The sequence below is a fragment of the Paramisgurnus dabryanus genome, chromosome 3, assembly GCF_030506205.2.
Source record: "Paramisgurnus dabryanus chromosome 3, PD_genome_1.1, whole genome shotgun sequence".
Classification (NCBI taxonomy): domain Eukaryota; kingdom Metazoa; phylum Chordata; class Actinopteri; order Cypriniformes; family Cobitidae; genus Paramisgurnus; species Paramisgurnus dabryanus.
In genome coordinates, this window is record NC_133339.1 from 26,037,743 (window position 1) to 26,061,350 (window position 23,608).

At 36.1% G+C, this 23,608-nt stretch overlaps 4 protein-coding genes across 5 annotated transcripts; 2 read left to right on the forward strand and 2 right to left on the reverse strand.

Moving 5' to 3' along the window:
- Positions 1-5,087, forward strand: eif3d (eukaryotic translation initiation factor 3, subunit D). Of its 2 annotated transcripts, none has more exons than XM_065278589.2 (16): positions 1-152; positions 1,325-1,450; positions 1,604-1,649; positions 1,757-1,893; positions 1,980-2,065; positions 2,154-2,226; positions 2,545-2,666; positions 2,753-2,885; positions 3,000-3,147; positions 3,320-3,450; positions 3,577-3,659; positions 3,920-4,049; positions 4,132-4,274; positions 4,354-4,546; positions 4,811-4,904; positions 4,993-5,087. In XM_065278589.2, the coding sequence occupies exons 2-16, from the start codon at positions 1,328-1,330 to the stop codon at positions 5,004-5,006; spliced, it is 1,656 nt and encodes a 551-aa protein (XP_065134661.1). In that variant the 5' UTR covers positions 1-152; positions 1,325-1,327; the 3' UTR covers positions 5,007-5,087. The 2 variants fall into 2 exon arrangements, with proteins under 2 accessions (XP_065134661.1, XP_065134662.1); XM_065278590.2 differs by having other exon boundaries at positions 2,551-2,666.
- A 135-nt stretch (positions 5,088-5,222) lies between these two features.
- Positions 5,223-10,016, reverse strand: sult3st1 (sulfotransferase family 3, cytosolic sulfotransferase 1). The gene is given in 6 exon segments (XM_073813943.1): positions 5,223-5,954; positions 6,087-6,261; positions 6,620-6,714; positions 7,245-7,371; positions 7,487-7,704; positions 9,796-10,016. Coding segments are annotated over 6 exon segments (885 nt in total). The 5' UTR covers positions 9,938-10,016; the 3' UTR covers positions 5,223-5,826.
- Positions 10,017-11,311: 1,295 nt separating this feature from the next.
- Positions 11,312-15,262, forward strand: LOC135759052 (GTPase IMAP family member 4). The gene is made up of 3 exons (XM_065273874.2): positions 11,312-11,448; positions 12,403-13,153; positions 13,398-15,262. Exons 1-3 carry the CDS (start codon positions 11,412-11,414, stop codon positions 13,402-13,404), a joined length of 795 nt encoding a protein of 264 aa, XP_065129946.2. The 5' UTR covers positions 11,312-11,411; the 3' UTR covers positions 13,405-15,262.
- Positions 15,263-15,271: 9 nt separating this feature from the next.
- Positions 15,272-17,977, reverse strand: LOC135759051 (uncharacterized). Its single transcript, XM_065273873.2, has 5 exons — positions 17,834-17,977; positions 16,767-17,357; positions 16,649-16,684; positions 16,451-16,528; positions 15,272-16,362 (listed from the first exon to the last, which is right to left on the reverse strand). The coding sequence occupies exons 1-5, from the start codon at positions 17,842-17,844 to the stop codon at positions 15,426-15,428; spliced, it is 1,653 nt and encodes a 550-aa protein (XP_065129945.2). The 5' UTR covers positions 17,845-17,977; the 3' UTR covers positions 15,272-15,425.
- Between the last annotated feature and the right edge of the window lie 5,631 nt (positions 17,978-23,608).

Sequence of the window (23,608 nt, forward strand, 5' to 3'; positions counted from 1 at the left end):
TAGACACAACCACTTTCATCTAGAACAGCATTAGAAGTGTCGTAACTGTCGTAAATTTGGACTAACGCGTTCCTTTACGGCACGCCTTTTACCGCACCATCTGGGAGTAGTCGTGCGTCCTTCTTTGAATACGAATTCGCACATCAAAAAAGGTGGGTTATATGTGAAATGTTCTGAAATATTGTATTGCATATGGAAAAAAACCGAATGATTGTGATTGGAATGAAGTTTTTTTATCTGATGAGAGGAAGTTAACGACAGCGAGCATGTGCGCGCTCCTGAATCAGATAACGTTAGCTGCGTTTACGCGCTCAGTCCTTCACAACATCTGGACTTCACACAGCGTTAGCAACATTCACAGCATAAAATACAAAAGTAAGGCTTGTCAACGGAAAGTGGAGCGTTGTAGTGATTCTAGGGAATGTAAGCTGGTTAGCTGTGACTGTTCATCATGGCCGCTCATAAAAATCTTGATGTGGTGGTGGAAATGCAATTGCGCGATGTAGCCATAGCGAGCATAGATCTCGAAGTCTAGCCTGTTCAGTTCGCGAGTACTTTTTCATGACAGATTTTAAACCAAACTATATTTGCCTTGGACGGATTAACCAAAAAAGACGTTTTCAGTAAACATTTCTATCGTTGTTCTGCTCATATTCGCGCATAAAAGAAAACTGGCTGGCCAATAAGAATCAAGCTGCTGGGTCACGTGCCCGGAACCGGCGTTTTGGACAGACATGGCTTGCAAAATCATAAAAGCCATATTAAATGTATAATGCATTTATTATTTATACACTACTTATGCAATTCGGCAAATCTCGTATTATGCTATGACAATATGCCTGCAGACCGCTGCTTTTCTCATTATACTTTCAAAGCTTCCTTTAATCCATTGTATGTTACACAATACTTTCTGTCCTAATTTCCTTTATGTATTTATACCCCAGCATAACACGTTTATGTTATCATTTATACAGATCTGTATACATTTCTTGGTTTTGATGAACATGAAGGAAGATGTTTTGACGAATATCTGTAACTAAACCGTTCATGAGCCCCATTCATTGCCACAGTATTATTTTTAGTATTATTAATGTAAGTGAATGGGGCTCATGATTGGTTACAACGATTCCTAAAAATAAACTCCTTTGTGTTTAAAAATAAAAAATAAATGTATACAGGTTTGTAATAACATAAGAGTGAGAAAATGATGACAGAATTTAAATTTTTGTGTGAACTATCCTTTAAAGTCTAAGTCCAGTACTAAAAAGTGCTTCTGTTTGCATCATGTTGATAATTCATTTTCTTGTATTTGTCGATTGACCAGGAGATGGCAAAGTTCCACGCGCCTGTAATTCAGGACAATCCATCAGGATGGGGCCCTTGTGCTGTTCCTGAGAAGTTTAAAGACATGCCCTACCAGCCTTTCAGTAAGGGAGACCGACTGGGAAAGGTACATTTTAGTATTCTGTAACCAATTGTTTTTTTAAAGTTTGAAATATTCACAATCAAAGTTATAACTTTTGGGTGCATGTTGTGATCAATGTTACTGTGGGTCATTTGCTTGTCTTAATGGCACAGGTTACATAATGATTATTTTACACAGGTGGCTGACTGGACTGGAGCAACATACCAAGATAAGAGGTACACAAGTAAGTGATCACCTTTTTTAATTCTCCTCACTGTGTATTTTATTCTGTACTGTATGTGAATAGGAAACTTAAGGTTTTCCATAAGTCACATGCTTCTGTTTTTGCAGATAAATACTCATCTCAGTTCGGAGGAGGCAGTCAGTATGCATACTTCCATGAGGAGGATGAGACCAGCTTCCAGCTGGTAGATACTGCCAAGACTCAGAAGACAGCTTATCAAAGGAACCGAATGCGATTTGCTCAGGTAGGACTGGCTTGTGAATTTATATTCTCTTTATTTTGTCGTAACATCTAGCTTTTTACACTTCATTGTATGCTTTGATTTTACAGAGGAATCTCCGGAGAGATAAAGATCGCAGGACCCTTACTCAGTTCAATATGCAGACCTTGCCTAAAAGTGCCAAGCAGAAGGAGAGGTGCGTTTTGCTCAGCCAGTGGAAAACTAATGTTGGAAGATTGAAAGCCCAGTCAATGCTCACTCACCCTCTTTCATTTTCTGAATAGGGATCGTATGCGCTTGCAGAAGAAGTTCCAGAAGCAATTTGGCGTACGGCAAAAGTGGGATCAAAAGTCACAGGTATGAAATTAATGACATTTTCATTATGAACTCTTCATCATATACTTTTATCTCAAGCCTCTGCTCCCCATTGATGTTTTTATATTCTTTTATTGTGCTTTATTTGTGATATTCTAGCATCTTTTATATCCAATTTTAATTATTTTATCTAGTGTTGTCATACCACCAATAAATTGTGCAGTTCTAATGCTACCCCGCACACCATCGTTATTTTTTATTTTTTTTCCATTAATAATAACAATAAAAAGTAAAGTCCTCGCAGAGCATGTGTGTAAATGCACCACTTTGGTGCTGTGCAAAACGCGATATTTACGATAGGCTCAGCTTAAGCCCAGGGACTCCTCCGTGGAGGTGCGCAGTGACTGGGAGGTGAAAGAAGAGATGGACTTCCCCAGGCTCATGAAGATGAGATACATGGAAGTGGCCGACCCAGCTGACATGTAAGGATTCTAAAATCAGCCGTTCCATAATGCTGTGTAAGTGCATTGCTCCTTATAGAGTCCTTCACCATTTCTCTTTTTCTCAGCGAGTGCTGTGGAGCTCTTGAGTACTACGACAAGGCTTTCGATCGCGTCACCACTCGCAATGAGAAACCACTCAAGAGCATCAAGAGGATCTTTCACACCGTTACCACCACTGATGACCCTGTGATCCGCAAGGTAGGCTGAAGCACCCTCCATGCTGCTCGCTAATCTCCGGTTGCCTTTGCTACTCATGTCTGTGCTTCTCTGGTGTAAACAAATTCTCCATTTCTGATCTCGATTTATCTGCAGCTGGCAAAGACCCAGGGCAATGTGTTTGCCACCGATGCCATTCTGGCCACTCTGATGTGCTGTACTCGCTCGGTCAACTCCTGGGATATCATTGTTCAGCGTGTGGGCAACAAGCTGTTTTTTGATAAGAGAGACAACTCGGATTTTGGTAAGCTTGTGCTTTGGTTGTTGCAATTTTGGCAGTGGTTTATGTGTTTAGGAATCTTGCCACTGCCATGTCTTGAAGATGCTCGTCCACTAATCTGTTCCAGTACAGTTTTAGCCAGTATTTTTGTCTTGACTTCATAACATAATAGCAATTTCCCAAATCTTTTTTCAAGACCTGCTCACCGTGAGTGAGACGGCGAATGAGCCGCCACAGGATGAGGGCAGTTCCCTCAATTCCCCTCGTAATTTGGCTATGGAGGCCACCTACATCAACCACAACTTCAGCCAGCAGTGTCTCAGGGTGGTATGTGCTTTTTATATGGCAGCCTAGCTGTTTCATGAACCTTAAACGTGATTGTTAACATTAAGCATACAGCTATGTTTGTTGTCATAAAGAAGCTTTTGCTGTGTTTTCTTTGTCTGGTGTTAGGGAGAGAGGTACAAATTCCCCAATCCAAACCCATTTGTTGAGGAAGACATTGAGAAGAGTGAGGTAGCATCGGTTGCCTACAGGTTTGTGCTTCCCTCTGCTGTTTATTTTTAGTCACATGCAAATACTATGCTTTTTCCTAGGATTGTCATAAGGGGGGAAATCGGCCCAAATTCAGCCCGATTATCTTTTGGTGTGTACTGGGCTTTACTCAAGTAAACTAAAAATAAACTTACTTATGGTTTCGCAGAATGTACCAAGGGTTCTGTATCATGTTTTTTGTTGTTTTTTGTATGCGATTTGCAAATCGACAGTGACAGAATTCCAAATTCGATTTGTGTAGGTATCGGAGGTGGAAGCTGGGAGAGGATATTGATCTCATTGTCCGGTGTGAGCACGATGGAGTGATGACTGGAGCTAACGGAGAGGTGTCTTTCATCAATGTTAAGACCCTGAATGAGTGGGACTCCCGGGTAAGTAACAGACAGAGAATTGCATGTGGACATACTGTGGTGTAGTACAGCATTTAATGATATACCTATGTGATCTCTGCAGTACTGCAATGGAGTTGACTGGCGACAGAAACTGGATTCCCAGAGAGGAGCGGTTTTAGCCACGGAGCTGAAAAACAACAGCTACAAATTGGCCCGCTGGACCTGCTGTGCTATTCTTGCCGGATCTGAGTACCTGAAGTTGGGGTGAGTAAACCTTATCCATTTTTACACTGTGTGTGTATGATATAAACTACACTGTTGTTAAAGCAACTTCTCTTTTTAGGTATGTTTCCCGTTATCACGTAAAGGACTCCTCAAGGCATGTCGTCCTTGGCACACAGCAGTTCAAGCCCAATGAGTTTGCCAGCCAGATTAACCTGAGCATGGAGAACGCCTGGGGCATCCTGCGCTGTGTCATCGACATCTGTCGCAAACTAGATGAGGGCAAATACCTCATCCTCAAGGACCCAAATAAGGCAAGGAGAAATCTGCGGTCTAGATTTAAGAATGTAGATCTTTTTGATGTGAACTGCAAAATTAACTATGTAGAGCATGAAAGTTATTTGTTTTTGTTGACTCAAAACCATTATTATGGACATGTGAATCAAATGTTATGTTTAACATATAAATATCCTTAGTATGTCCCTGTATCACCGTGACAGCCTCTTTGTCATAATGTAAAGATTTTAATGTATGAATCCTAAATGCAAAAGTTAAGTCAATATTGTTTTCTCTTACAGCAAGTTATTAGGGTGTACAGTCTGCCTGATGGAACCTTCAGCTCAGATGAAGATGAAGAGGAGGAGGATGAGGATGAAGAAGAAGATGAAGAGGGTAAGGATTAACAGATGAGTAGTTATGTCAATTTAAAGTCTGTGTCCATTTTTTTATCTAGTTGTCACATGTTTTGTTTCTCCAACAGATGAAGATAATTAAGGAGACCTTAACTACCACAGCTGCCGGCATTATGTGTTTTTTACACCGTCAGAGCTGAATAAAGATAATTGGTTATTCCTATACTGGGGTCATGTCTCTGTATAGCTTGGGAGCAATAAAAATGACCATATACTGCTCATATAAAGTTTTTTCATGTGTAGGTAATAGATGCTTTTTAAAAATTAACATTGGGAGTGGTGAAGGTAAATAAATGAAAAGACTTTATAAAGAACCACAGCCAAATAGCCGATAACATTAGTTAGTTTTAATGCAAATGTAGACTATAATTAATAAACAGTAGAGATGATAATAAAAACAGTATTTCATTTACATGGCCTCCTTTATTAAAACTTTTGTTTTAAAATTTTTGCATTTGCTAGATGCTTTAATCCAAAATGACTTTCCGGACAGGGATTAGACTAGTTCTAGACTAAATGTAAGGGCTGTCCAAACTGAAAACAACTTGCACTGACATATCTTAAAATACATCAGTGCCCTTTGTTTTGCCTCAAAATGCACACAAGTAATGTTTTTAGTAAGGCACTAGTTATATTTCCTTATTAAACTAAGGCCTAGTCCTGGCTTAAACTATTCCGTGTTCTGGGAACCACCCCTTTATTAGCAAGTGTGGTCCCTGGCAGTTGAACCCTTTACGTTTGTCCTACTAACATAATTGAGCAACAGGAACAGAGTCTGATTTGTCAGTCTCATCACAACTTAAACATTTTCTTATTGTATTACCTCAGGTTTCCTTCAATGTTGGCACTGCAGTTTAAAAAAAAAATATTACATTGGCAATATTATATTACTGACATTCAATTTAATTTGTTTTACTGTCCAAGTCCCAGATAAAATCTAAGGGGATGTTTTTCATTCTTTCATTGTAGATCTCATCAAACATCTCGCTTTGAGCCACAGTGAAAAGGTTTTTCCAATCACCTATGGTGCCTGCAACAGAAAAAAAATCTTGTGGTTATAAAAAGAAAATATGAAAGCCAATTTGATAATGGTAATGTTTCAAGTGCAGTGTGATAAAAAACACATGTTCATCTATGTACATTTCTATCTTAAAAATATGACCTTTGCGCATGAATTGTTGCTGAAGTAGCAGGTCTTGAGGTATAAACGAATAGTTCGCTTTGGGGTCCTGCTTCATGTTTTTGAAAGTGGCCTTTTCCACTATATGGGAGATGGCAGTGTCATCCAAACTTTTTCCAAAGAAATGGCAGATTTTCTCCACTGCTGTCCTAAGATCCTGAACCCAAAATCACATTTAACTGATTGGGTGCCTTAACTACAAAATGTAAGAAAATTATCCAGAATTGTTATCTAGTTAAGATAGTTTTGCAGAACTTTGCTTAAATATGTCTACACATTTTTCTTAAAAAAAGAGATGTGGCATTTTAAGATACAGTCGCGTCTCATTTTGCAACACAAAAATTTTGTACTTGTTTTTACATTTTAGCAGCAGACAGATTGACAGCAAAGGCAAAACTAAAATTATATCAGTATCTCTATTTATTATTCACAATAAAAAAAAAACATACTGAATGGCATCTGCCCTGACACAAGTCCAATAATGGCTGTATTTGAGCTTTAGGATAGATACTCACCATGATCATGTCCTCATATGTCAGGAAAAGGATGTTGTACTGATCCTTTTTACTGTACCACTCTCGGATATGGTCAAACCATGAGGAACCTCCGACTGAAAAAAGAAGGTATGTCTTTGTGAATTTATGATTCTCTTTCAAAGACACACACTCTCAGAAAAAAGGTACATGAAGGTAGTCACTGTGGTGGTACAAAAGTGGTGGTTTCAAAAAGTACACTTGTACCTAGAAGGTACACGCTGTTACCCTAGAGGTACATACTGATACCTCAAGGTACATCTGAACCAAAATGGTACATTTTAGGACTGTTTTAAAAGGTACCATCTCAGTGACACAATTTTTTCCTGAAAGTGTACAGTCTATGGCACATAATCTTTTATACATTAAGATGGCAGAGATTTATTATAGGAACCCAGTGTGGAATGCAAAAAATCCTGCAATTACATATAACATTTGCATAATGTTTAAATGCTATTGCAGGGGTAAAAGAGACAAATCCTCCACATTTTGAAATGGAACTTCATTCCCATTTAAAATGCACTTCAAGTCCCCCCATTTCCAACCCAAGAAATTTCCCAAAGTCAACCTCATAACAAGGTTTAAGAAAGTTTCGAATGGGCGTTACCATTTCCTGATAAGTATTGCTGCAGAAAATCTTCAAAACTCTTTGGTTTCTCAAGCTTGGCCCAGACATGGGAAAAGTGAAAATATGACGCAGCATTGTCTTTGGGATTTCTAATCACATACACAATCTGTTATTTAAAAGACAAGAAGAATAATGAGGCTTAGTTTAAAACTGGCTGCAACTTATTTTTCTTCATAAAAATAATACTTAAAGGAACTGTTGAGCTTGGTATGACAGACTACTTAAATACTTAACTTTGCTTTCTTGTTTTTAAGGCCTGGTGGCATTAATGTGGGTGTAAGATGGGTAGCGAAAAGTCGTGGAGATGGGCGTAAGGAATAGTCGGGTCTGCCTTCACGATACTCTAACCAGGGCATCAACTCAAGGTTGTTAGCATATTTAGTTTCCTTCAAGTCATCCTGGCATATTAAAGAGATGATATTCTGTGCCCATATTGTACCTAAAATAAAAATAATAAAGAAAATTGTATTAGACATATGCGTACACATTATTTCTTTATACAATTAAGGAAGTGTTTAATATAGTTTATTATCAGCAGACATGAAAAAATGCTGTATACTTTACTATTTACTATAGAAGCCTTAACTAGACTAAAAGTCCTTCAAAATATAGGGGAGGTTTCCCTGACAGGTCTTACTATTGTACCAGATTAAAATATATGTTTGAGCTGCCTTAATTTAAAAACACCTTGCACTGACATATCTCTTAACATATATCAGTGCTATTGTTTTGTCTCGTCAATATTGTTTTTTTTTTTTACAGTTTTCTGAATTGCTAAAACACTAAACCCCAATCTCTGAACCAAATTCATAGTGGCCTAAACCCATTTGTCAAATCCTGCACTCTTTTTGCAAAATTCTAAACACAAACTTCTCACTAAAACACACATTTCACACTGCAATGCACTTGTTTTATAAATGCTAAACACAGGCAGGCAAAAGTTGAACACAACTACAACACCGTTATCATCGAGTAAACACAACAACTCAAAATTCTACACACTTTTATCTAATGGTATTTTTACCAATTGTGAGGATTGGAAACTCTCTGAGAGGCAGATGAAGAGTATGAGGAAGAAAATGACACCAGAGACAATGCAATTGGCAAAATTTGCCGTTGGATTGCTGACTTTTTACAAAATACAAGTGCTGCTTACAGTCATTTTGAAAACTTACTATTACTTGCAGTACTTACAGTAAAGTATTCACTATATTCACTGAACTAAACTTGTGATTACAGTAATAAGATATTTTTAACAGTATTTGTCAAGTGTGTTGTTATGTACAATAAATATGTATTTTTATGTAAGCAGATCTCCTGGATGTTGTGTTTTCCATTTTTTAAGGTATTGTCTAATGGATGCTTGTAGTGTTTTATATTATAGACTTATGTGTGTATGATTTGAAAGCTTAGTTTGATTTTGAGTACAAGTGAAATGGTTTTGAAGGAATTGTTTTATTTTGCTAGAAGAGTCAGGGGTTCTGTGAATTTTGTTTAAAATTGGGATTTGTGTTTAAGGTTTTGAGAAAATGAGTGATGGTTTCAAAAAATGTGTTTTAGCAATTCAGAAAAACTGTAAATGTTCTAAATCAGTGGTTCCCAAACTTTTTCAGCCTGTGGCCCCCCTTGTGTAAGGTGCATTCCTTCACGGCCCCCCAAAGAACATTTTTGACAAAAAACTGTTCTAAATCTCAACATTTTAATAAAAAAAAACATTAAATTATACAAAAAAGTAGTGCTTTTAGTAGCCTACATTTTTTTGGTTTAATTGCACAGAATTCATGATAAATTTATGTATTTCATAAAATGTCATAAAACTGGGGCCTCCCTGGCACCATATCGCGAGGCCCCCAGTTTGAAAACCACTGTCCTAAATAATGTCTAGTGCCCTAGTTCTAGATTAATATAAACCAGGGGTCTTCAACCACTCTTCTTTAAGGGCCCGATTTCAAAACTTTTACCCTAATTTTACCTAATTTATTATTATTATATTATTATTATGTTAGCAACTTAAGTTGTTCATTTATTTAGAAAACATGCATTTTTGAAAAAGATGTATCCAGTATTTTGCCTTTTAAAAACTCTTTTCGTTTGTAATATTTTAAAACATATTTTAACATTGCCTAATTGTTTTTTTTTTCCACTTTCTTCTTTCTTCTCTTTTATTTGGTGACTATGAATGTATTGTTAATACATTTTGTGTTATATGCTAAAAAAAAAAAAAAAACATTGCAAGAGCCAAATTTTAAAAGTTAAATTAGCCTATGGACATTGCACAAAAAAATCGGTTTATCGGCCGTCATTTACAGTAGCCTAGGCTAACCACGCTAATATTAAATCAGACAAAGATGACAGGCGGCTCTGGATAAAATGATTGGCATTTGCCCCGCCAGGAACTGCCCCATAATGTTTTAAATAATACTACAGTATTTTTACATTTAGCCTATTACAGTTTAATGTACACCTTAGTAGCTTACTTTTTCATGTAGTAGAGCTCTGGGCTGTAAGGTTTGAGTTTTATCAGTCCTACCTGACTTGGGATACGTCACCAAAAAAATGTCACTGTCACGAATCTCAAAATGTTGAAGAGAGTCGATGTACTCCGCAGTGGTTTCACCTCTTGCAAAAACATAGCCTTTATACTTGCACAGATAATCACTGATGTTTTCCATTATGAGCCGCTTCTTCTGTCCAGTGTGTAAACTTGTTTGAGGTGTGCACGTGCACAGCGGAGAGGTTTTATTGAAGAAGATGAACTTTAGACTTTAGACATTGGAAACAGCGCCATCGAGTGTTAGACAAAATAGCCTACCTGTTTTTTATGCGTTCACTTTTATAGTAGTAGTAGTATGGTTGTATAGGGCTTGAAAATGGCAGAAATTCACTGGGGCTACCCTAGTTTGGGATGGGGGGTAATTTTAGATAGTTCTTAGATGGATTTAAAGGATATACATAACATATTTTTTTCTAGATATGTCGAGTATTCCCTACTGAAAAAACAATAAAACCATTACAGAAAATTCTAATGGTTTCCATTAAAATACCAACAGGAACCATTAGCTTTTACCATTAAAACCACTAGTACACTGTAGTGTGTTTTGGGCCATATTCCATTAGAACCAATACATATTCCATTAGAACCAATAGAGACCAACAAAAACCAATACACTGTAGTGTGTTTTGGGCCATATTCCATTAGAACCAATCAAATTCCCAATAAAACCAATAGAATTTTCTGTAATGGTTTTATTGTTTTTTTCAGCAGGGTTAAGCCTAAATTGCACAAACTTTTAACAGTTTAACACTAAATTTGTCCTCAATCTTCAAAGAAAATTTTTGTAGAGTATGAACATTTGGATATTAAGTTAATGGATATTTTAAACAAGAGGAAATTTCTGAAACGAAACCAATACATCAGTCATACAGTGCCACTGTGACTGTGATGTGTCATGTGAATCATAAAATAATAGTTGCAATAAAAAACATAATGTGGGTGGGTCATTTTTAAATGCTAATAAGTTGTTTACATAAAATTCCTTTTCAATTCCACCATTTAAAAAAAATCTAACAAGTTTAAGGTGCAACCCCTTTCTCCCTCAAAGTTCACTCCCTGGACTCCGTCACCCCACATTTCCCCCATTTACATCCCTGAATATAGGATAACGCTTTATTAGGTAACAATTTTATTGAAAGTTATTATAATGAATTAATGTAGCAAAACAGCAAGTAGTTATACAAATTTTTTTGTGTAAACGTTTCTAGTTTCTTTTTATAAATAATAATGATAGTTGAACTACAATAAAGTTTCTTAATTTCTATTTTTATTTTTAGTTCAATTAAAAACTTTATTAAAACTTTACAGGAAGCAACGCTTATATGATGTACTTTGGATATGTACTTTGCATGACAATAAAAGGGGTTGTAAAGACTGATCAACACTCATACAGGATTATGCTGACAATATACAGGTAAATGCTGTTTTTAGATAAGAGATGATGAGAAAACTTTGTTATAATAGACAGTGAACTTACCAGGAGAGGTATGGAGTTTAAAGTCCGTAAATAAATACTAAATATTACCTTTTTTTTTTTTTTTTTTTGTAAATAGAGCACATTTGAGAAGAAAACACAGAACAGCTTTAAGAGCATGGATACCACAAAAGGAGCATCATCACACCGTCATGGTCAGTAACCAACCCTTAAATTTACCAGAGTAATTATTTGACATTTTATTATTAAACCTCTCTTAGAACCAATGTGTTAAAACAAAACATTAATGTTGATTCTGGGACGTGTTGTCCCAGAATCCACCCATCTCTGTGTTATTATTTAAACAAGACATTTTGTGTTACTTTTAACACAAGATCAACACAAAATAACACATATTGTGTTACACATCCTTTCTAAGAGTGTTTTAAGATTTTAAAATATTGAAAGTACTGTGTGATTCATCAGTGTTTGGCCATTTGTTATTAAATTGTTACCTTTTAAGAAATTAGGCCAAAATTCAATTACTGGTAAATGTAACAGAGGTAAACATATGTGCTATTTGTACACTGTCAGATAAAATGGTCAAAAAAGGTCCATAGCTGTCACTGGGGTGGTAGAAAAGAGTGCATATAGTATCTTTAAGGTATATATGTATACTATAGTACCAAATGTTTATGTATTTGTACCTAATTATAAATATAGGACCTTTTAAAAGGTGCTGCGGCTGACCCAGTGACAGTTGGGGTCATTTTTTGACCAATTTTTCCTAAAGTTTAACAATAAATAATAAAAATATACTAAAACTTAAAAATGATAAAACATGTGCTATTTAAAAATTTTATGAAGAAATTAGACTCAACATAGTAGAGCAATCTGGTGTCTGCTTATTATACACCATTATTATCAAGAGAGCAATAAGTTCAGTAACCAGGAACATAAAGTTTTATTGCAGTCTTTATTGCTACCAATTTAGACCAAACAACAAAAAAAGTAATATACCTCTTGTAGCAGCCTATGGTAAATGAAACTGCTCATAGGAGATGGGATAAATTCAACAAAAGTTAAATTTAGTGGGCGTTATACTAGACTCTCCCTTTTTATCTTTTAAAATCTATTTGTGTCACTCAAAACACGTCTTATACCAACAGAACAGGGCCATTATCTATCCGACCAGCATAAACTGAGACTGGTCTTGGTTGGGGTGAGAGAAGCTGGGAAAAGTGCCACTGGTAATGCCATACTGGGTAAGAAAGCCTTTGACGAGGTCGGGGTGAAAACCAAAGTGAGCGTCTCCTGTCAGGGTCTGGTACAAGGGACGCAGGTACTGGTGGTTGACACACCAGGCTGGGAATGGTTTAACATCCAGGGCACCGCAGCATCAACATGGACACTTAAAAAAGAGATGATTAGAAGTATGACCTTGTGCCATCCTGGTGCCCATGCCCTGCTGTTGGTGGTGCCACTATCATTCTCGTTCTCCAAGCGTGAGCGTTGTGCCATCGAGGAACACGTAGAGCTGTTTGGTCCAGAAGCCTGGAGTTACAGCTTGGTGCTCTTCACCATCTTAGACATAAAGCAGTTGCGTGGTTCCAGCCCACAGCAGGAAGTGCTGGAGAACGAGGACCTACATAGACTGGTTAGGAAATGTGGAGGCCGTTTCCATGCCTTGTACAGCAAACCACAAGGAACTAAGGACCAGGTGGCTGGCCTACTGACTAAAATCAAGAAGATGGTGGCTAATAATGGAGAAAGTGTGCTCTCCAGTGAAGAGATTCTTGAGCGGGCCAAGGAAAGAGAGGAAGAGGAGAAGAGAAAAGAGGAGGAGGATAGAATCAAGAGAAATGAGAAGAAACGGAAAAGTAAAGACAAGAAGTTAAGGAGCAGACTAAGCACATCACAGTAAGCATTTTATTATTTTATCACCCTTTAAAAACTGTGTGAGATCATTTTGAAAGTTTTTCAAGTTAAAAGTATAAAGAGAATAAGTCATTTTCTACCTTTATTATTTTCTGCTTTTTTCTCTCTTTCTCTTTTAATTTTATACAGTTTGTTTGATATATATCCATCAAATATATAGGCTATACATTTTATTGCACCCGATCGCCATGTTGATATTTAGGTCATAAGTTGTTTATTTCTACAGATGTTAAACAGAAAGACTCAGCTCAACAACAGAGGCGCTGCATACAGCAGTGAATAAAGCAAAGAAAGGTAAAGCAAGGACATCAGTGTATATATTGGAAGCACTACCTACCTGCAAATCTACAAATCGCCACTAGAGGCCACCACTTCTCATTTAAAATATTTATGAATATAATGTAAATTATAAAATAAACTTTGGGCACATAAACCTTTTCTGATAACTTATTGTGATTATATATAAAAAGCACATAATTGAATGGACACAAGAAGACAACCAAACCAACATGTGTATAGGCATGTTTATTTATGTTGGGTTTTACAAAAAAACATATTTACAGTTCAGTCAAAATTAATTATTGCCATGTATTTTACAACTGATTATTGTAAATTGTATAACATTTGTTTGTCATTTCTCATAAAAGTGTATGTACATTTTTCACAATTAAGGTGCTTCAAAAATCTTACAGCAATGTCATAGAGGAAACATTATGGTTCCCCAAAAAATCGTTCAGTCCAAGTTTCTTAAAATAACTTGTTTCATACCTTTATATAATATACAGAACCTTTGTCCACTACAAAAAAACTTTTGTGCAAAGCAAAAATTGTGAAGCACCATAACTTATTAAGAGTAATACATCTGCAACCTTTTCTCACTTCTACAGTACCAGTTTTTTGGGTTCAAAGTTATTATTAATAATTTACACTTCCACTCACACTGTAAAAGTTCTGTGTTGATCTTAAATGTTTCAACAACTTGAATAAATAAGTCATTTTTTAAGTTTTTAGACTAGTTAGAAGTTGCTATAAATTATAAAAATAAATTTGCACGCCCATTTATAAAAAAAAAAACATTTTATAAGGATTTTTTTATAGTGCAGGTTTTCTGTGGTAAAATGTAATTTATACTTTAATGTAATTTTTTATAATAAAAAATGATATTTTTGTGCAAAGTGAAATCTGCACTCTCGGGAACAGGAACAAAAGCTTGGGGTGGTCTTCTTTTAAAAACACATCTAAATTGTGCATATTAGTGCTTTAAATGTAAATATCTGTACATTGGTTCCTCAAATGTCATATCTGTACATAAATGATACATATTAGGACCTTTTTAAAAGGCAACATCCAAGTGACAGCTTTTGAGACAGCTTTTATCTGATAGTGTGCAAGACTATGGCAAAGATAAAATTAGCAGCTTTATCACATGTCACCTTCTGAAACATCTGAATGTTAATACCACCCTTAAATTAATACAAATAACACAAAATTCATTCACTCTGTCTAATCTACAAATAGGCCTGTCACCATACTTTTCTATAAGACCTTGACACAAACACAGTTACCATATTTGTATCAGATTATTTGTGATTTTACATTCTAAGTCATATTGACCCACATAACAACGACCTCCAATAGCATGCTCTCAGAGAACGGGTACAAAAGCTGTCACTGGGGTGGTACCATTTCAAAAAGTACACTTGTGTACCTAAAGGGTGCACATTAGTCCCTCAAAAGTACATACTGGTCCCTATCTGCCAAAATGGTTCATTACTTTTTTAAAGGGTACCATCCTAGTGTCAGCATTCTCTGACAATGCATGTGACTTTAAACATTATGGGGCGGTTTCCCGGACAGGGATTAGACTAGTCCTAGACTTAAACAGTTTTAAGAGCTCTCCAAACTGAAAACAACTTGCACTTACATATCTTAAAATACATCAGTGCCCTTTGTTTTACCTCAAAATGCACACAGGTAATGTTTTTAGTAAGGCATGTTTGTTAAAACTAATTATATTTCCTAATTAAACTAAGGCCTAGTTCTGGATTAAGCTAATCCTGGTCCGGGAAACCGCCCCATTATGTATTAAAATACCATACTTTATTAATGCTTTAACACATTGCAAATAAAAGGTCTCCTCTAGTATTGCTTTTCTAAATATGCTTTTATATATTCAAAATGCAAATATTGAATGCTCAAATAATGATTGAAAATGTACATATTTTATATGTATTTAGATATATTTACACACATTTTATGTCACAGAATCAAAGGTTTGATCCAACATTTTCTGGTTCTTACTAAACCTCCATATTCCTATGCATAAGGAATCATAAATCTTCTGCCAGGCCTCAAGTTCAGATTTCCACAGAGTTGCTCTGGAGCGGATGAGCTGAGATGTTTCACTCTTGCTCCCTTTTGCCAGACTTATGCTGTCTTTACAAATAAAAAGAAAATCCAAACCAATAAATAGGGCATTTACTGTAATAAACCCAGCTCTTGCTGACTTTGAGAGTGCTAGTGGTGTCCCTTTTGCCAACTTTCCAATGTCAGGCAAGTCTGTAGCAAGCTTAGAAATGGTACGAGTACTTTGTGTCTCCTGCAGCCCTATCTTGGTTGCAGTCGCAACCATCTGCTCACTTTTGAGAACTTTAACAGCTGAGACTGCATCCACCAGGGCATCAACACCTTTGGCCACTCCTACAGCACGGACTAAAACCTTCTCAGCTTTGAAAATATCAACCACATCAAGATCCTTTACATGCTTCACACTGGCCTGCTCCAAACAGCACTGCATCTTATTTGTATCATTCATGAATTCTCGGAAAATGTTTCGTGCATTTTTACCATGGTGAATGTTAACTGCTGTTTCAGTGATACCGGTGACCAAACTATTGACACCACTGGTTACCCCCAGACCAACCCCTGTCAGGGTGAGAGCCAAAGACACTCCTGCAGTGACAGGAGCAAGAGCAAGGCCAACAATGGACAAGACGCCTCCTGCTATCCCCAATGAACTACCAGCTACAGTAGAAATACTGGCCCCTTTCTTCATCCTGTCCAGCTGAACTGCACTTTCTTCCAGATCTGACAAGAACTGCTCCATCCCAGACCGACGCTTACTGAACAAACCAATGAAGTTCAAAGCATCATCCTGAAAAAGAAATGCCAGCCTGGTGTGATGGTCCATCCTGGATAAGGACAGAATGGAGTTAAAGATTAGTTTTCAGCACAGCTATTTATAATTCATTTCAGTGTGAAGATCTGATGATTTCTCACCTTATTTGGCTCAACTGGTTTAGATGATCAAGCCGTTTTTGCATGGAGGTCTCATCTAAAGGCTCATCCTTCTTACATCTTTAAACAAATTCAGTTTAATAACAATCATGTACTTTTTTTAATTGCCATTTAATATGCTCATTATGTTTTTTTATTCAGATAGGACATTAACATGCATCCATAATTTAAAAAACTTACCCATCTTCATCTCCAGGCCATAATACACTCTTAGATCTGTAAAAAAAAAATGAAGACAGTTTATAAAGATTTTAAAGACATTAATGTGATCATGGAAATCACATTTGAAATAACTTACTTTCTCTCCATTTTTCTACAAATCTGTTGTGTAATACGTATGTATTTGTTTAGCTGAAAGGTCAGGACATCCACATTATTAAGATCAGGAATGAAGAAGGTTTCATTATTTCGTTTAAAGTGGAGGAGGAGAGGAGACACCATCCTGGCAGCTGTGATGACCGATTGCACATTTGCAGGGCTCTCTCGCTTCGGCAGGACTCTTTGATGAGTGAAGACATTTCGTGAGGTAACTGTTAGTTTCTCCAATGCATCCAGAAAGTGGTCAAGTTTCTCCAGCCCCTCAAATGTGTTTTTCAGGACATCCCCCAGCTTCTTCTCCAGTTTCTGACGTTTGGAGTCAGCTTTGACAAAATATGTCAAACCATTCCACAGGTACTCGCCAACAGCCTTGACTTTATTCTCTGAATGCTCAACGTGATTTATCTTAAGACTGATTTTGTATGCTTGATCTTTGATATCTCTGATGCTCTTCAGCTCTGTTTCTCTCTGAAGGGTCCAATTCTTTACTGAGTCACAGAAGTCTCTGACTGTCTGAATGAGATCGAGGGTGTCCACAACATATTCAGAAAGTAACTTCTGTAGTTCTTTCCTGTTCAGTAGGAGCAAATGACAGGAGAAGAGAAACTTAGTTAGTAAGAGAGAGCTTCATATTATTTATATTTTAAATTATCTATGTGTGTCCTGACTGAGCATGTGAGAACAAAGTTTGAGAACAAAGTACTATGAGGCAAAACTTTCTTCCACATGAAACAAAAAGATGTTTTTGTTTATGCTGTTTTGAGTCCCTGACAATGCATTGCTTAACCTGTTTTTCTACATTCTGGGTTGTGTCAGTGATATCTAATCTAAAGAAAACAATGTTTAATTCTTTCATCTACATTAAACTTGATTAACATATCTTAATATATAAATCATATATCTTGTTAAAACACACTTTTAGAGTTTATTATTGTTGAGCATTTGTTGTTCTTATATGATGTATGCACCATACACTTTGTTGTTTTTTGTTGTTGTTGTTATTGTAAACTCTCCTGTAGCCTACGTATGATTAATAAATCTACTCACCCGGTGTCCATTGTAGGATTTCAGAATAATTAAATCTGCAGAGGTAAAAATCTTTAAAGGAATTCTTATAACTCCAGGCTGAACGGAGAACACCAGAAGAAACTTCTCAGTTTTGTCTTTTGTGTTGAACTTTCGTTTTCTATATTATCATTTTTGGACACACCTTTAGTCGAAGAATACCTAGCAGAGTAGCGTCTGCCTAAAAGGCTTGTTCGACTTCATACGACGCTACAAGAACCGACAGCCGGATGACGTCAAAGTACCGCGAGAACGATTCAAAAAATCTTACGAATTGTAATTTTGTCTCGCTCTCGCGGCACTTTAACGTCACCCGCCTGTCAGTTCTAGCGGCGCCGCATAAAGTCGAACAAGCCTAGCCTACTGACAAAATAGGATTGTGTCTAGAAAGGATACAGCTACGGCCAAAATCTCGTGAATTCTTGCCGCCGTATGAGCGCAGTTTTAGCCCAATCCTACCCCCAATCTTAACCCTAAACCCGATTTCTGACAAACTCCACAGCTGCCTTTTTAATATTATTTTTTGTATGTCCACATGGGGACGCTATAACATTACTGCAAATAATTCAAATTGTACAATGCCAAGGAGGACCCCAAAGTAGGCTATGATGAACATTTTGTGAGGGACCCCTTTCCTAAAATACATCATTTATATACAGTATTTTATGTATAGTGAAACATTTAAACTTAGATAAATATAAAAACATAACCATGTGAAAAGGTAGACTTAATACACTTTAAATGTACTATTTTCACCCAGTCATTTTGTAGCCAACTTAATTTTAAATAATAATAATAAAATAAATAAACCTAAGAACATCTAAGTGTACTCATATGTGCTATTTTTAAACACTGTTTATTTCAACTCACTAAAAACAGTAATGTTGGAGTTATAAACCTGAAGAGAACAATTTTCGATTTTTTGTTGTGCTGCAGCAACCTTCACAATAAATCTATGTATCAAAACTGCCTTACAAATCTCAGTGAGTGTTATATGGTAAGATAAACACACTATAAGATACAAAACAATTAGGGAAATAATGTATGTAGCAAGAAATGAGAGATAAACATAAATAAATACAAACACTTAATTAAAATATAACAGTAATAATAATGTTTTCTTTTTTTCTTTAAATTTTAAGCTTGTTATCCAAGTTGAAAACTGTGACATAGCAGAAACTTGTGCTATCATAATTTTAGAGGCAATATTTCTCTCTAGTTGGGAGCTTTCTCGAAAACTCAGTGTATACTGAGTACCTTTAGGACATAAATAATTGCATGCACAGGAACCCCAAGCCAAGATTTTCACACCACATTAATGTTTTCTTTGAGTGTAGGAAAACAAACAGGTGTAAGTGTGAATGCCTAGCTTAGTATTGGCATTCACTTAGTTAATGTTTATATGATAAAACAACATATCTGAGCCGGTATATCTGAACAATGGTAACCACAAAAAAATAGCAAACTCTTTTAAATCTCGAACATATATGAATGTTTGACACTATTGCATCTTTCTTCATACTGAAAAGCACATAAAATAAATAAAATACTTGCAAAAAATGCTCTCTCTAATGCAGGTTTATGCAAAGCATGCTGGGACTGGAAATCCTCCTCATGCTGATTTAATGTTAATTCAACTTAAATAACTTTACAGTGAGAGACTATTTCTTAGCTTAACTGGCAAAATGAATGACATAAAAGTCATCACAATTACTTAAATTTGCAATTACAGTGGGTACGGAAAGTATTCAGACCCCTTTACATTTTATACTCCTTGTTTCATTGCAGCCATTTTCTAATATCAAGAAAGTTTATTTTATCTCTCATTAACAGGGACGTGCACAGGATTTTTTAGGGGCAGTTGCTCTGACCTATATAAAGGGCACCCCCCCCCCCCCTAAATTTTTTTAATTTAAACTCACGGCCTATATGAAGGACTGGGAATAACAGGGTCTTTATTAAAATCAGCAAACATGTTTGCCTAATGCCTACCAAAAAAATTGTAGCCTAGGCTGCTTGTCTGCAAGCTATGATAGGTAGCTGCTATCTGTCTGATTATTTAGGCTTAAACGTGGCAAACTCAGCCTAGATTCATGAAGATTTTAACAGAGGTGGAAAGTAGCCAAAAACTTTACTCAAGTAAAAGTACAAGTAACTTAATAAATAATTACTCAAGTAGAAGTAAAAAGTATGCAATGAAAATAATACTCAAGTAGCGAGTTACTAGTTACTCATGAAAAAATAAATCTAGATATACACGCGCAAACACACACACACACACACACACACACACACACACACAAACAATACAGTGTCCTCCATAAGTATCAGAACTGTAAAGACAAGATTTTTCTGTTTGCTGTGGAGACCAGAAATTGGTAAGATAAATATCAATATGTCAGAAGTTTAGAATGTCACATTTTATTAACCTTTGTTTATGTTTCAACACATACATGCTTTAACAACAAAGAACAACAGCATTAAATGCTGACTAATGTATGTTGTACACAAATGCACATAAGTGAATCAAACTGATCCAACACAATTTATGCTTTTTATGTGTAAACAATCAGGACACAGCTAAGTGACCATAAAAAAAAATAATGTGATAGATTCTGTAGTTTTGTCTCATGTTCATCTTTTAATGTTTAGACATTTCTTGACTCCACAACAAACAGAAGAATAACGTTACTTATGAAGGGCACTTCTACAGTATGTGTAAAACTGCAACGTACACAAACAGTACAGAAAAAAGAATACAAACACAGAATAGACAGGCATTTCAAATTAACAAATTAACTCTAGTCTCAATGTTGATGTAGCTTATAGCTGAAATATCAGACAAGTAAACTGACAAAAGTTTTGCATATGTATAAAGTTAGAAATCTCCTCAGATGGTCTGAGGACATTAACAGTTTACACTTACATAAAAATGATTTGAGACAAAACTCATGTTTTCTTACGTTGTCATGTCACGTGTGTTTTGTGAGAATCACTTACATCATACAGCACAGTATACAGCGAATCAGATGTCAATCATCGATGAATTTTCTTCAATCTGTGCTACAATGCTTCTGGAGGTTGCACGCGTTTAACTGTGTCTGACGATGGACGAACAGGTCGCGTGTATGTAATGGCGGGTACATGTGTGAAGTTTTGCTTTTAGTTAAAAGATTGGTAAATTAATTTCCACGTCACCCAAAACTGGTTATATTCTGCGTGTTTCTACATAGGTTACGAGTAAAACAGCTTCGGACGATTCCGTTTTGGCAGCGATCTGAACAATTCATTCAAACTGATTCGCGAACCATTTTAAAACGCTTGGCCCATTCGCTTTGTAAAGAACCGACTCAAAAGACTCATTTATTTTCAACACTTTGTAAGGAATCGTCTCAAACGAGTCATTAAGTCGCGAATGCGCCAGAAACAGGAGATAGCAATTTAAAAATAAAATACAAATTTCGTAATTAATTAAAATACACAGTAACGAAGGAACGCTGCATAGTGTAAACGAAGTAAAAGTACAATTTATTTTTTTCCACCTCGGAAGGGCAACTTGAGTCGAGAAGGGCATTGGGCAGTTGCCCGGGCAACCTGAGCAACCCCCCTGTGCACGTCCCTGCTCATTAATGTACACTCAGCAACCCATCTTGACCAGAAAAAACAGACTGTAGATTTTTTGCAAATTTTTAAAAAGAAAAGCTGTTGATAAACTGAAAAAATTATTCATTCAATTTACTCAATTTTTTAAAGGTAAGTGGTTGCAATCAATTTCTTTAAGCTACATTCAAACAAAAACAATTAGGAATACAAAACAAAACAAAAAACTTTTGTTTAAACGTAGCTTAAGTAAATTGATTGCAACCACTTACCTTAAAAAATTGAGTAAATTGAATGAATAATTTTTTTTCAGTGCATGATAAGAATCATGCAGACAATATTCCAGTGTTCCAGCTTTTCTGGATCAACATTTGGTTCTGGTTTATTTGTCAACGTTACAAATGGCGAGTTACATTACTGGCACTCTTGTTTGGGAGAGCAAAAATCTCATAATAAAATAAGAGTTGAAAATATTAGGGTTGCTTTATTTGTCTGAATATTAATGAACCATTAAATTGATCTGGTTGCACATAATTAATTTAAGTGTACTGAATAGTTTAGCTACAATTATGAATATAATTTCTCTGAAATTATAAAATATAGGTATACTCAATTTATAAATTATAAGTACACTCAATTTAAAAATTATATATGGATTTAGATAAATGTATTGTGTGCATCTTTTTGCCATTATTAATTTAAGTAAAGTCATACGCAGGCTATCTTCTGTAGCCTATACGTATAATAAATAAATGTGCTCACCTGGTGTCCATTGTATTTTAGATTAATCAAAGTTGCAGACGTAATTTTTATTGTGTCCAGCTATACGAAGAACATCAGAAGAAACTTCTTAGTTTTGTCTTTTGTGTTAAACTTTCGTTTTCTTCATTATCATTTTTGGACACACCTTTTGTCCCAGATTTTAAGATTATCTGAGGGGCAGGTGCCTATAATGACAACATAGTGTTGTGGCTATAAGGGATACAGCTACGGACAAAATCTCGTAAAATCTCGCCGCCATATGAGCGCTGTTTTTATCCTAATTCTATACGCAATCCTAACCCTTACCTAACATCTTGCGAGATTTGGCCGAAGTTGTATCTCCTCTTGCCTTTGCCAATATTATAGGAGGTTTCTTAAAAATGTTCAATATCTTTAATGTAGCATATTGCTCCAGAGACTTACAATGCATCGCAGCTTTCCAACAAACGCAAAAAAAAAAACTTTAAGGTGACCAAGGCTTTCCCGTAGCAGGGCAGGCTAGCAAAGGGTAATTATCAAAGGCAAACCACACACACACCACACACACAATGAAGTGTAAGCAGTTACAAGTGGCAAACCACACTCCGTGCTCGAAATACCACCACCCCACGGTAAAAAAGCTAGGCTCCCAACCCGGGACCTGTCACCCTTAAATAAACAAAAGAATAGACAATTAATGACTGGATACACTAAACAAGATAAACTATACAATAATAATAATAATATTTCAAAGACGTTGGGAAGACAACTCATATTTGTTAACAATCATGAAGAGAAATCACTGAATTACTTAAATAACAAGAATCAGTTTGAACTAAAACAGAATATTTTTAAACAAAATGAAAAAAACAAAACTAATTAAATTCATTTAACTGTATGAATCATTAAACTTACAAAAGAAACAAAAACAATAGGTTACTTCAAAATAACAACTCACACTTACATGTAGCCAGTGGAGGTAACTGAGAAGGCCCATATGCACGTCGCACATGCAGCAAGGAATGGGTTAATGCAGTCCTACTCCAGTCACCTGTGATATAAGACATGAACCAAAACAGAAAGGAAAACCACACACATGCAGCAGAGCAATGCAGTCAAACAGCAAAGCAGAGCCGTGAATCAGAGAAGCGAAGGAGAAATGGAGGAAGACAGAAAAACAGCAGCGCCGTCTTAAGAGCATTCAATCAGAAAAGTCACTGCGGTGTCGTCTTACGAACACTCAGAAATCAATCGTCCCGAGACTTTTGGGCCACACATCCGCAATGCAATCACTTACGAATAATGATCATTGAAACAAAATGTACAGTAACTCACAGTATACGTCACAATGGCTTACACACATTAATAAAACCACGCAGCTGGGGGTTTATGACACCCACTAAGCCCTGGCATAAG